This window comes from Conger conger, chromosome 10 (assembly GCF_963514075.1).
Source record: "Conger conger chromosome 10, fConCon1.1, whole genome shotgun sequence".
Lineage (NCBI taxonomy): Eukaryota > Metazoa > Chordata > Actinopteri > Anguilliformes > Congridae > Conger > Conger conger.
This window is the reverse complement of record NC_083769.1, coordinates 33,617,997-33,631,739: the sequence shown is the minus strand read 5'-3', so window position 1 is coordinate 33,631,739 and position 13,743 is coordinate 33,617,997. Positions and strand designations below refer to the sequence as shown.

General features: G+C 42.1%; 1 protein-coding gene across 3 annotated transcripts in view; it reads right to left on the bottom strand.

Annotated features, from left to right (window-relative positions):
* LOC133139235 (ras association domain-containing protein 1-like) overlaps positions 1 to 13,743 on the bottom strand; it is a 28,716-nt gene that overhangs the window by 5,252 nt on the left and 9,721 nt on the right. The window contains exons 1-2 of one of the 3 annotated variants that reach the window (XM_061258650.1): positions 6,141 to 6,281; positions 5,716 to 5,944 (exon numbers count right to left, since the gene is read on the bottom strand). In XM_061258650.1, coding sequence (XP_061114634.1) covers positions 5,716 to 5,874 — 159 coding nt within the window. In that variant the 5' untranslated portion in view covers positions 5,875 to 5,944; positions 6,141 to 6,281. Of the gene's footprint in view, positions 1 to 5,715; positions 6,282 to 9,919; positions 10,045 to 13,743 lie in introns of those variants that run through there. The other 2 variants (XM_061258648.1, XM_061258649.1) reach the window with 2 other exon arrangements.

Below are 13,743 nucleotides of genomic sequence, written 5' to 3'. Positions count from 1 at the left end.
TACAGAATGTCTGCTGTCTTTCCCACTTCCTGAACACATGTGCGGCCCTTGCTCAGATGGATTACGCGGGACTTTGGCGTGCCAGACTGTGAGAGTGCATTTGTTGATTTATATACAATCCAGGGCAATTACCCCAGTCATGAAATTATACGAAGGCTGGATTTGGCAATCTATGCGGAAGAAAAAATAAAAACAAGATTATCAGTCGGGTAATACGATAAAACATTTCACCACATTATTGGCCTGCCAGGACCTTAACGTGTGGCGCAACTACGACCCCATATCCCTGAAAGAATTCTGTAGAAGCTTACTCATGACAGTGAATAAGGCTGAAATTTAGTACAGCGACTCATGGGGCCTGGCGGGGGAGGGGGAGGAGGCATTTCCTGCATCCAGACAGCCGTGGGGGCACGGGAGGGGTGGAGAAGACTAGAGAGAAAACTACACTCACAGTGCTATGCCGGCAGTCATAATCCACTCCTTCCATACCACATATCTGTGTATATCATATTTGTATGCCACTGTCCAGAATCAGACTACTGTACAACTAAGCTAAAATGGTGCACATATTTAAGCAGCAAATCAGGGGATAAATTCCAATGAAATACTCAATTTAACTCTCTAAGTCTCTATGTTGGGCTATGCCAGGAAGCAGCTCAATTAAACCCCCCTTGGTTCTCGGTTCCTATTTGTGGAAAATGAATAGTGCACAAGCAGGCAGAGACAGAATTTCCCATCTCTAGGTTGACGTGGAGATTAGTATTTTCATATCTATCACACATGGCTATGATAATTCCAGGGCCACTTTGAGTTTCACTTAAAAGGGAGACAAATGTACTGTAAGGGACAACAAAATGGCTCTCTAATGCTAATGCAGGTCCCTTTAAACTACTTTCCCATCACAGAGGGGCAATAAAGTACCCCTGTTTTTGTTACTTCTCCCCAGATTTACAGAGATGATTCCCAAAATGTGTCTTTCCCCTCCATTCAAATCAAGCCAGATTATATCCTTCACCAGGCAAACATGTGTAACCATGAACCTGGCAACTAAGCATCTCATTATTTGAGGGATGATGGGTAAAAGCAACTAACAATCCCTGAAATGTAGATTCAATACAAGCACAGTTCAGATAGCTACCAGTCAAGAAAGCAAAAACAAGCATAATGCTGATCTAGTTCCACCTCCCAGCCATAGTCCAGGCCTGGATATACCTTCCTGCTCACTCTCACCATAGTGCTCTCGTTTTCTACATCTATTTAAAGCCATTACAGCAAAGCAGATCCACATGCTGTCTACAGGAACAAGGAATGTTTTCACTGGAATGTGACCAGCCTCAGTGTGAGGACAAGTCCAGATAGCAGACTGTAAAACACATGCTATCTCTGAGGGTTCCCACAGCATGTGGTAAACTATCACAATAGTGCTACCACTGAGGGTTCAACCGGAACGGTGCACATGAATGTTCTATCAGTCAACTAACTTGATCAACTAACGATTATATTTCAGTCAATTTCTTACTGACTTTCTATACTTGAGTAGGTTAGTGGTAGGTATGACACTTGACTGTATACCTTACCTTTTGCTATAATATCTCAGAACATCAATCTTACTCAGCTTCACATAGCAGACTTAAAAGAGATAGTGCCGTGCACTGGCTTGTTGTCTGAGCCCCCCAACCCACAACTCCAACCACCACTCACAACTTTCCTGCCCTCACTTTCCCACAGTGGATCTGAAATCCCTGTTGCACCAGACTCCACACTTCCTGCCGGCCAGGCTTAGCAGAGAAGTATGATGTCATTGGCATCCAATCAGATTCCTTGGCTCCTCCCCAGTCCAAAACGAGAAGTGCCGTGCAAAACTGTGCTGTTCTCTGCCAAGTTTGAGGCTACTGCATTCCATAGCTCTCTGAGTTAATGTAAAAATAGCGGATCATACCGCCTTTCTCACCCTCCCTCTCCCTCCCTATGCCAGAAACGATCACAATGCCTCCCTGTGTTTTACCATGACGTGTGACATCCATATAAATTAGTAACGGCTAACAGTTACACTGCAGTTTCTGTCAGTTATATGGCTGTATGGAGGAGCCCCTCGGTTAAATATTCAGGAGCCAGGAGCTAATGCATTACCAGGTTTCTGTTGCGTTAACTCTCAAAGTCAGAGGTGAGCGGTAATCTAGTAATCGTTTCAGGTTAAACATTTTTCATGGTCCCCTCCATACGGTCACATCTCCCAAATTCACAGGAGAGAAGGAAAATCCAAAGTCTGTGGCCTAAAAGCAGCAGACACTAAATTCAAACTCCCACATGTTGACTCTTCACATATGGCTGTGAAATAAAAGACACTGGAAATGATATTTAATACTTCAACAGAGAGATGGATCTACCTTTCACTACACTGCTATATGGCATGACCATGAAACAGGATAGTCCAGGGACAGATGTGTGTCCCTTCCAAAAGCAGAACAAAGCCCAGCTTCCCCCTGCCTGCACAGTGCAGCCAGGGATCCAGACCGGCAGGGTGGATCTGTGCTTCCTTCCCCTGGCCCTGGCCTTTTCTCCTCCAGTCCTGTGCAGCAGAACTAAGAGGAAGGCCAGGAAGTTCTCCAAAGTAGAGTCAGCTGCATCACACACACAAGTGTCAGCCAAACCTCACCTTCTCCCAAAAACAGACACAGGACAGCCTTTCTTTATTCTCTTTATAAACTTTCACAGTAAGTAAGTAACCCTTTGCATTAAAAACTGAGACATTCCCAGCTGAATAAACATACTACAAAAAGACAGGCTATTTTGGGAAAGGAGGGAAACATCACTAAAGCCAACACTTTTAATAGCTTCTCTCAGTCACCAGAAGAAAAAAGAGAGTAAAAAAGAGTGCATATATATATATATATATATATATAAGAAAACTAAATTAGAGAAATAATTTTTAAGTTTATAATATTTACAGTATTTAGGATTGAAATGAAATACAGATATCACGACAAATATCACAAACTGCTGCCACATGCAAAGCCATCATAGCTTTACTTTGTAAAGATAACTGGCATTATGTTCATAGGATTCATTTTGCAGTGAAACAGAATGATTGAGTGTAGCAGATGTCCCTGGAGTGAGTCAAGAGGAAATGGCGGCAGTCTAATAAGCAAACACTGAGGAATGTTCTGTAATGGTATAATATAATAATTATACGTCTGAACTTGCATTTAAATGCATACAGTTACTTGTTGGGAAATTGTGTGTGTGTGTGGTGTGGTTGGGTGTCATTGACAGTATTTGTGCATGGACAGAGAAGCAATGGCGGGATAGCCACGAAACACTCTGTGAGCGGTAGGCACTGGGATCTAAAACTCTGCTTGAAGGGAAGAGTTGTCAACTTTAGGAAGAAATAACAAGATTAATGAAAGATTTTGGAAAACGTTTCCCTTTTCTGACAGGATATGGGTTCAAGGCCAAAAGAGGAAGTAGAGTCATTATGTGCTGGAACAGTGGGTGGGGTCAGAATGGACACAGGTGTGCTAGTCTTATCACCGCCAACCCATACGCCCCACCCGAAATGACACACAGCCAACAGTTATGGAAAGAGGATGGAGAACTTGCCACAGGAAACGGTCTGCAGGAAACACAGGGTAAACTATCTATGGACGAGCTAGGCAGAGTGGATGGATTACGCAATTGTTTATAAATGTACAGACAAAGGACACTGGAATCACACCGAGATCTTGGTTATTTATAAGTGCACAGGCTCAAATTCAGGCAATTAATCCTGAGATTTAGACCTCCCTGCACGGCTTTAGCTCAGTCCAGAAAACAGCCGATGCTGTCTTCAGCACAATTCATTAGATCATAAAAAGACTGACTGCATGCTGAAAGCCAAAACGACCACTACAGACTCAGAGTCATTCAGCTAAAAAAGAGATTCCACACTCATTAACCTGATTACCCTTGCAATTTACAGGACAGTAAATATTCCAGTCAAGAGATCAATATACAATCAACTGGAAGAGTGCCTAATGTTAATTGCCACTTTAAGCCAGACTGAGAGATCACAGCAAGACTCTCTTTCAGAATGGCGTCATCGCTGAAAACGGTGAACATACGCAGAAACTCAACAACTGTACGATAAAACGGAAGCTGATCTACCGGTGATTAATGAAAAAGCTGGAACCAGTTCTCAAGCTTATTACTAGGGCTGATTACAGTCATTTAGATCAAAACTAGATGAAAGCGTAGTGAAAGCCTGTGTTTTGATTGTGGTGGATTCTGTTACCAGAGCGGGATGCAATATTCTTCTCCTCCTTGTTGACTCCCTTCCCCCAAGGTGTTACTTGGACAATGTGGGGGGTCATTTGTCATTCGCTAACGCGCTCAGGCGAGCACATGCTCCCCAAAATGACAGGCATTACCAAAGCCTTTGAACTGATTCAATTATATCAGCACGTGCCAACGGCAGAATTAAATGCAGGGGGAGGGAGCCACAATCTGCACTGAGAGTCCAAACTGCCAAGTAATACAATTGCAGCGTGTATTACTCAGCTGTCCCCTCTAGCACAAAGGAGGAAAATGAAGTTTATTTCCAGTCCAGGACCCTCTGAAAGGCATCTGATCGGTCATGATCACCACACAATAATCCTATAAGATTTTTTTGGTAGGGAGAGGGGGTATGAGAGGAGGTGCAATCCCTGTTATGAAAACAAAAACAAGAATCTTAAGAGTGTGTCATACCTGAATAATGGAAGACCAGTCACTCACAAAAAGGAACTGAATCATGAGTCATCCCTAACTGATAGTGCAAGAGCGAGCTTAAACATGACTCATTTCCGAAATACAAGCCTGTGGGTGAGGGGCAAAAACTTCTGTGGCTGATCCAACAAAACATTGTAAACAAATAAAAGCAAAGGGGGAATCATTACTAGAACTAATGACACTGGCCATCCCTACAGTTTTCTACTAACAAAATGCATGGGGTGTAAATGATAGGATATAAATGTTCTTCACTGGATAATATACGCAAGAAACTTGTGCTGACATAATTAAAACTTTATTTTCTATTAAAAATATATTTGTTTTTAAACTTGAACATGAACTTACCACTGTCATTGAGTATGAATTGACATAGGCCTAATGCAACACATTGTGCTTTGAATGACATTTTGTAATTTAATTGAGTTAGATAAATTGAACCAAGGCAAATATTTAATCAAATATATATCCTAAATTCTTAAAAGCTGCAAATTATCCCTTTATTACAGCATAAAGAGATGTCAGAAAGAGCCTATCTGCAAGTGTGCATATGCTGTAGATGTTTTAAACATGACATGCACTGTAGGGTTATCAGGAAGATGAAAGGAAGTATGGAAGGAACTCATATCAATGCAAATTAAACATACAAAATAAGGCCTTTATGTTAACCATCAGTAGTATGATGCAAATTAGGGAAATTAACCATTTGAATAATGTGAGTACTAAATTATATACCTCCCCCTCCCCAAAGGCGTTAACAGCTGTTGGGTTAACCCACCACAACAAAATCATTGTATTCTTTCCATTATGCGTAGGCCCTATTTTAACATATTTTAAATGCGTCTCAAAGATCATTTGGTCTTGTGCGGGGAGACATGGCTCATTTCGAAATATAAAATAACAGTAAACATATCGAAACAATAGCAAGACGTCTGTATTTCACTGTTTTCTTTTAGTGCTGGCCTGTCTCACCTTCTCTTTCTTGGGCTTGCGGATGAACGATGTGCGAGCGGTAAAGTATTGCTCGAATTCGCAGTCCGAGTCCTCCTGACTGCAATAGCCGCTGCTGGTCGTGCTTCCCCACGTCATCTCAAAAGAAGGGGTCTGATCTTCGCCGCCGCCGGCACTCATTGCCTGTGTATACTCTCTCAACTATAGCTAACCGGCTCCCAACTTCAGTAAAATAAGTTGTTGCAGAAACCTAAATTAAAAACGTCAACTTCTGTTAGCGCGATAAATAGCTTATTTAAGGCTACTATTTAAATGGATAGGCTATACAATATAACTCGGAATGGAAATATTTGAACTGAAAACGTAAACCAATAACCTAAATAAAAACAAAATATACAATGACGTGTCTTTAAAGCTGTTTACAAAAACTACCAAAGCTCGATTACCTTCCTGGACGCTCACTCTATCCGAACGCACTCACGTTGAGAACAGTTAATTGTCGTAAGGATGTGGGTTTACAGTCGCACCTCTACCCCTCCCTTGTCGCCCCTCCCCGGCCGTTAAGATTGGAAAATACACAAGACCAGGAAGTCCCCTCCCTGATTGGCTGCATAAGTAAATTCCAACTCCCAAATGACATCACACCCCACCCTTTTTTGAGCCACCGCGTGGGGATTTAACTCTATAGTGGCCGTTCATCTGAAGTGAATCAGAAAATATTGAAAGTATTGAAGCATTGAAAGAACGTGATGCAAATAAGGATTATTACAAAACAAACAGACTAAAAGCCTACAGTAGACCTTAACATAAAGTTGTACTGTAAGGACAATCTGCAAGACAGAGAGATGTGAACCAGAACAGTTCAGGACAACAGTGTAGTCCCATCAAATTGCAGGTTACATCTGATTAACTGACTGTACAGTGCCAATGAAACAAATCTGCAGCAAGAAAACAAGCCTTGGTGACAAGATTTTAACCATACAAGAGCTCTTACTTTCTGCAATAATCACCCCATATGCATGTTGTCAAATGCAATGGCCTTTCCCCTGCACAGATCAAGCATAACAGGGAGCCCTGAAGTCCTTTAGCACACCTCATTAACAGTCAGCTGACCAACAGGCATACACTAATGTTAAATTCTGATAAGCTTGGAAGAACTCATCACCCTGAAGGCCATTCTCACAAATTACATTTGTGTAATTTCGTCTCCACCTTAAAATAAGCAACCGATTCAGACCCAAGAAACCAGGTGAGGTGAGTTAACTGTGTAATCAACGGCTTTCATTGATCAATTAATGCCAAGTAACAACGAAAGCCAGCACACCCATTGGCTCTCAAGGAAGAGGAAGGAGGAAAACAACTGTGATTGGCCAAAGCACCTGGACACCTGCCACAGACATTTTTAGTCAAAGTATATACACACATAAAATACACTAAAATCTTTGAGCCTGGCAACAGAAGCTAATGGGACATCTCTATGGTAAAGAATCAAAATAGAATGCATTGTATGCACAAATGCTGCATGTTGCAATCTATGGTCTTTCTCAGGCAGCCTATTTGAATGGATGCTGAACAAAGAAGACTGCAGGTTGATTAACATAGTATGATACAGTGTGTATGTGTTATTCACCATCATATTTCTATACTCTATACATTATAAGACAGCCAGGGGAAGCCAGACTGAAGGAAATGTGGAGTTCCATGATGTCTAGATCCCAAGGTCAGCACTCCTTTGAAAAGAAGGTGTAACACAGTCACTGTGGTTCCCTGTGCTGGCCGCCTGCCTGTGTCCCTGGTCTGACCTGGATTGCTCGATTTGCACAGTCCCATCATGTTGCTAGGTAACCCCATTCCCCCTCTGGCTTTCCTTAAAATGGTATTGCTAGAAGGTCTTAAATTGCGACTGGCCATGGCATGGCATGAATAGGTAGGTAATAAAATACAGCCTCTATGTGCAGATGGTACATCGACACGTGTCTCCCTGAACCCTTAACCCTGATCCCAGGAGACAATTGGGGGTCACCCCTTCAATAATCCCCCCCACCACCGCCACCCCGATTCTGCAAGGCACAAAGAGGAGACCCCCTGTTCTATCCCAGAGTGTGAAAGCAAACAGCATGGGGTTATTACCCTTTAAATGGTTTTAATTGCACCTAACTGCTCCATAATAACACAATATAATACAACATTGATTCAAATTAAAATCCATGTACAGAAATTGTGTAGTATCACTCAATCGCATTGTGGCTTTTACACAAAATTCCTGGATGAGATATTCCTCTTGACAAATCTGTCAAGTGATTTTGGGCCCCATGAAAAGATCTTACACTGGACCTCACCACTATTTAAATAAATTATATGTGATCCTGCTTTGGGTCACTAGAATTATTACCACATTTCTCCCCACTCAAAATTGCACAGCATGTATGCATGCGATGAATACAGTACACAGTATGTTCATATGTATGTAGGCACCTTCACAGAGATGTTTTGTTGGGAGTGAAAATTAATGTCCACTGGCCTGTCTTTGAGATATCCTAAACAGTATTTAAGCCCAAGTCATCTGCTGCTAGTGGAGAAATGAGGACACTCAGATTATCTCATTTAAAAGTGGGTCAGCATATTTTTTCCTGGGCTTTAATGTGCCCCATGTCTCTCCTGGAGTACACTAATGAATAATCAGATGCTGAATAATGCATGATGAAAGACATTCAGTATAGTACAGACTGAGGGGCACTAATGCCCCTGCCAGCAGGTTGGAGGGGGGGGGTCAGTGGGGCATGGGGGCAATGGAGGAAGAGTGATAGGAGGTGACAGGGCAGGCAGGTCCGTGCTAGCCTTTGGGGACGAGGGGACTGGACATGTCACCCCATCACACAGAGGGTCAAAAACTAATTTCAGATTGGCTACCACATAAGACAAACGCATAGCAGCAGGCATCACAGAGGGGTACTAAGGCAAGTGTTTAAAGCTCTTTGTATACGCATACTGTATGTATGCACACATACACAACACGTCTGAGTGCATGGTTCCCGTAGTTTAGTATTAATCACGCTTCAAGGGTGTGGCTCGTAGTTGAGAAGCAGTCTTGACACTCATTCTTCATCACCATCTCCGCATGTTCTATATTTTTATAACTGTTTTCAAAGGTATAAAATTTACACAAAGCAGCTTCACAACTCCTCTACACTCTCAATTCATTATGCACGAAGACGAAGTCATTCAAGTCAAAAACATTTTTTAAGAGAAAAAAAAAAACTGCATTATTACCAAAAACTTTTAACAGTCATTTAATAGATGACATATGAATACCATAAACTTCAAACAGACATGAGTCTAGTTTGTAGTCTGCAGAGCCCTGCAGGAGCTAAGTTGTGTGTGTTTGTTTGGTTTCCGTGCGGACGAGAGAGGTCTGAGGCACAGGAAGAAGTCATCACTCACGGCCTGTGTGCCATTGTGTTAATGTGAGAACAGGAGGGCAGCGTTTAGCCTTTCGTCAGGGTATGGGCTCAGGCTGCTTTTCAGGGCCACCGCTGCATGTAAAAACCTCTGATAATGTTTCCAGAACAATGTGTAAGACGAGTGTGCGTTACATATGTTCACCATATATTTTGTGGGTTTTTGTTAAGACACAAAAAGCCACAAGCAAATACTGGAAAATAGACAGAGGCAAATTTGATCTTACTCTGGCAGTATATCACCCCCTCCTAGTCTCCTTGCCACACGTCTGAGGCAACGCAGGGACCAGGCTAGTGACACAGTATACGAGAGACCACTGGGCCAGAGGAGGAGGATACCCATTGGTCACATGATCTGACATATTTGTGCACACTGCTTCTTTCTTATGTGAAACAAGGCCTCTTACACTGGGAAGATGAATGTATGTATGAGAGAGAATGATCTTGTGCGTGTTCCTGTGAGCACTGAAATGTGCTGAACAGTGGAAAAGCTTTGCAACCACATCCGTTTTAACACCATCGTCACGTGCTCAGCCTACAGTTCTGTGAAATCACTGGAGGCTTGAATCTGCAGCCTACATTTGCAGATCATTTCACAATGGAATCCTTTCATATGACTGTGCAGAGGAAGTTTAAGAGGTATGACAAATATGCAAATAAGGAAATCTGAAGGCCTGGCTACCTCTCAATGGCTTGTCTACCCCAGGGAAACAATGAGAGCACCTGACCACATGCATTCAGGAGAAGAGACCTGTGGTTCCCCTTACCACGTTGGTGTCTGTTTCTATGGTGTCCTCCACATTATCTGATTGGTCACTGAAGGAAATCCGCCCCGGGCGGCAGTCTAACTGGATGAGGCCTCGGCAGCGGTAATGGCAGGTGAACCTGCAATCTAAAAGTGAGACGAGAAGGAGAAAAAGGTCAATGAAAATCATAATAAATACAACAATTCAGCATGTATCATGTCATGACATTAGTCTAGGGACTATTCAACTCAGTGCTGCAGTGTCAGCAGGTATTTGCAACAACCGTGCACTACACCACCTGATTTCACTAATTATTTTGCCTCCGTGGTTAAGAAAGTGAGCTCATTAGTGGAATCAGGTGGTGTAGTTGACGGTTGGCCCAAATACCTGCAAACAATGCATCCTGCAGGATCTAAAGCTGAGTAGCCCTGCACTGGTCAAGATCCAACTGACATCCATCAAACATGTTAGTGACTCAAAATGAGTCAACACCTGTAGTGGATTCACGTGAATCCCTGAAGCACACAGGGAGAGTGAACCAAGGATGGATTTCCGTACTCTTTGCACGCCATATGGTCCCCCAGAGCCACTCAAACTCCCTAAAGTCTGTGACAACCACACTGTGTTCAGAACAAACAGATGTGCCAGACACTTTATGGTGGCACAGACATCTGTACATGCAGTAAAGCTTTGTGAGGTCAACATATGCAGACATATTGTACACAATGCTAACAAGACACAATAGAAATGATCACACATGACCGACACACTATTTAAAACATCATTTAACACTTGTGTAGGGTACAAAAAAGACCTGAAAGACACACAAAGTCAGGCACAGCACCACACATGCACCATATTTACAAGACAGATACTGAAATCAAACAATGAGCACATTTTGGAAAGTTTTGTGCTTGCATTGTTACAAATTAGTGTTGTATTCCCACCATAAATGTGTAAAGGAACATTCTTTGTCCCTGTGCAATTTCTGAAAAATAAAACATGAATAGACAATAGTTGAGCATGCATCTATTATTTAATGTGCAAGTGTGAGAAGAATAATTGCTAATCTAAGACAGAGGAAGCAGACACAGGGATGCTTCATAAATTTGAACCTATTTGAAATTGTTTTATTTAATTATTTCACATGAAATTCACTTCAAACTGAGATCACGGGGAGTTAGAAGAGCTATTTGAGAGAGGATCTGCAATTTGCTTAAGGGTACACTACAGAGTAACAACAGGGGGCTCATGTAAACACAATGAAGTACAACCCTGAGGGGTTGAATTGGAAACTCTGCTCTGCCTTATTCATATAAATGACTTTAAAGACGTTAGAATCAATCTTTTTAAATAAGCAGATGACACACAACTCAGGGGTTTAAAAAACAGTTTGTAAGCTAACACATTATTCCTTAACATGTAAATAGAATCCAGAATTGGGCCACCTGCTAAACAAAATATACCCACATAGGAAGTGAGCAGTAACAGTTTAGGGCATATATTTATTAAAGGAGGTCATATTAATATTACAGGTCTACAGGTTATAAAGTTTAGCTGCAAATACAAAAATAAAATATGAAAAAGTTATTTAGAAGGCTTACTGCAATCTCCACTGGCTCCACTAAGCCAGACATAAGTTAGAAGGGACTGATACCTGACAGTCTCTTCCAAAATAAATTTTACCAGTGATGTCATGTCCCTAACCCTGACCAACACTTGGGTTGAATTGAATTTTGGAGATTAGCTGAAAGGATGACACATTTAGGGACAGGATTATTTGGTCAAGGTCCTATTTTTGGTCACACATGCCAAAGATGGACAAAGGGAGGGTAAAACTTAAAAGGGTAGAAACAAGTTTTTGTATGTACTGTAATCAGAAGCCCAAACATATTTCTCTTTTAAAGCAAGGGCCTGAAAAGTAAGTAAATAAGAAAATGGCACAGGCAACTTCAGGCTTCATCTCTGTTGGAGAACACACTTACTATCAGCAGCCGTTTGGCAAGGCGCCTGTATGTCTCCTGGGGTTAGGACTGCTCTCCCGTTGCACACAGCCCTGACATTGCTGAGGTGTTACATCAGCCAGGGCCTTCCTCACTCACACACACACACACACATGGATAACTCTCGTTAGGCCAGCAGCAGAGAACGTCAAGGGGGCGGGGGTTAGCGCACATGCGGAAGTTGGTGTTTCTGACAACGTGGAACCCAGTATAGAAGTTATCACACAGGCTAGTCTCCCCCTGTGGGAGGATGCTGAATCACAGGATATACTTCTTACAGCTCTCCCACAACTCTCTGTCTCCTCTACATCTCATCTCAAACTTGTCACTCGCACTGAAGTAAAACACTGTCAATCTTTGGGGTTTTGGTCCAAATGTGTAGCCCTGATGCCTCTATCTAGTTACTGGATACCTAACACCATGTGCCTTTGGTCAGACCGCCCTAACAATATGCTTCTCTTACAATCCTTCACACAGCTGGACACCACTGACTTTGTTCAAAATGGCAGCATTAATGGGGGAACAAGATCCAACATTTAAACTATAAAAGCATTTCTGTGAAAATGATACCAACGAATCACTGCAAGTTGCTAATTGAACAAGAAACTTTAGGGGAAGGAATTTTAGGGAACCAGACACCGCAACAGAGATGACATAGTCATGAGACGCTTAAGTCTGAAAATCATTTCATAGTTTCGCATGAAAGAAAACCCTGACAACTGCCTGAGTCATTCCTAGTTTACTGTTTCCTGGGCCCCAGGATTCTACAGCACAATTACACACGTCTTAGGGGAGCAGAGGAGGAAGTCTCCAGCTTGGTCATGTCTTTATTATGCATTGCTTTTCTCTTTTTTTACCATCAGCATATGACCTGATCTCAACAGTTCTGAGTTTGCACTGCCCTCTAGTGGAATTATGGTACAAGGCCAAAATGGGGAAACTTGCTTTAGCCATGTAATGTACACAGTCCACATACCGTAAATCCTCAAATTGTGTCCGGGGTCTTTTATTTACTTAGGCTGCACAAAGCACAGGCCTTTATTTGGGGCAGGCTTGTATTCGAGACAGGCCTTTATTTCTTATTAGGCTTCTGGTGTAGAATTTTATTCTTAGAAATAAAGTAAAAGGCTACACTTAAAGTGGGCCAACACTGTTCAACACTTCCTGTAACCATTCAGAAATCGATTAGTGTCAGTCTTAACAGACTTAGTTTATTGCAAATATTCTCAAACACAATAAATTACATGCAAGTCCAGAATCCATAAAATAACAACTTGCCAGACACGCACTCATGAACAATAACAAATTAGCGTAGATAACAGCAAGTCAAGGATCTTTTTTTCCTAAAGTGCGTTTTATTGTGAGACATGCGTTTCGTTTGGAGCAGCATACCGGTAGGCTATCAAAAGATTTTCGCTTTGGTTTGGGATTTAATTTACTTTTGGACTGTTTGATTCTATTGCTAAATGTTGGGACTGATGGGCACTGAAATCTGGGGGGTATTTGATGGTTCACTGTTAAGTTTTATGTAGTTGAAAGAGTGTCGGGATTTCCACCCGTCTGTTTATTGCGGGCCAAGGCAGCCGCTTTCATTCATTCATTGAACGTGCACTGTGCTGTAAATACATGGAAACCTTATTGCGTAGCCAAGTAGCCTAAATTGAGTTAATTTTTAATTTTGCCTGATTTTATTTCATTGAGTTAAATCGAAACAATGTCTTCTAGTGCTCATGGGCTGATAGCCCTACTGGTAGGCAATATTACCCCGGCTTGTATTTGGGGGCCGGCCTTTATTTGTCCCAATCGGCCACGCCCCCGGCTATTATCCGAGGCCCGGCTTCA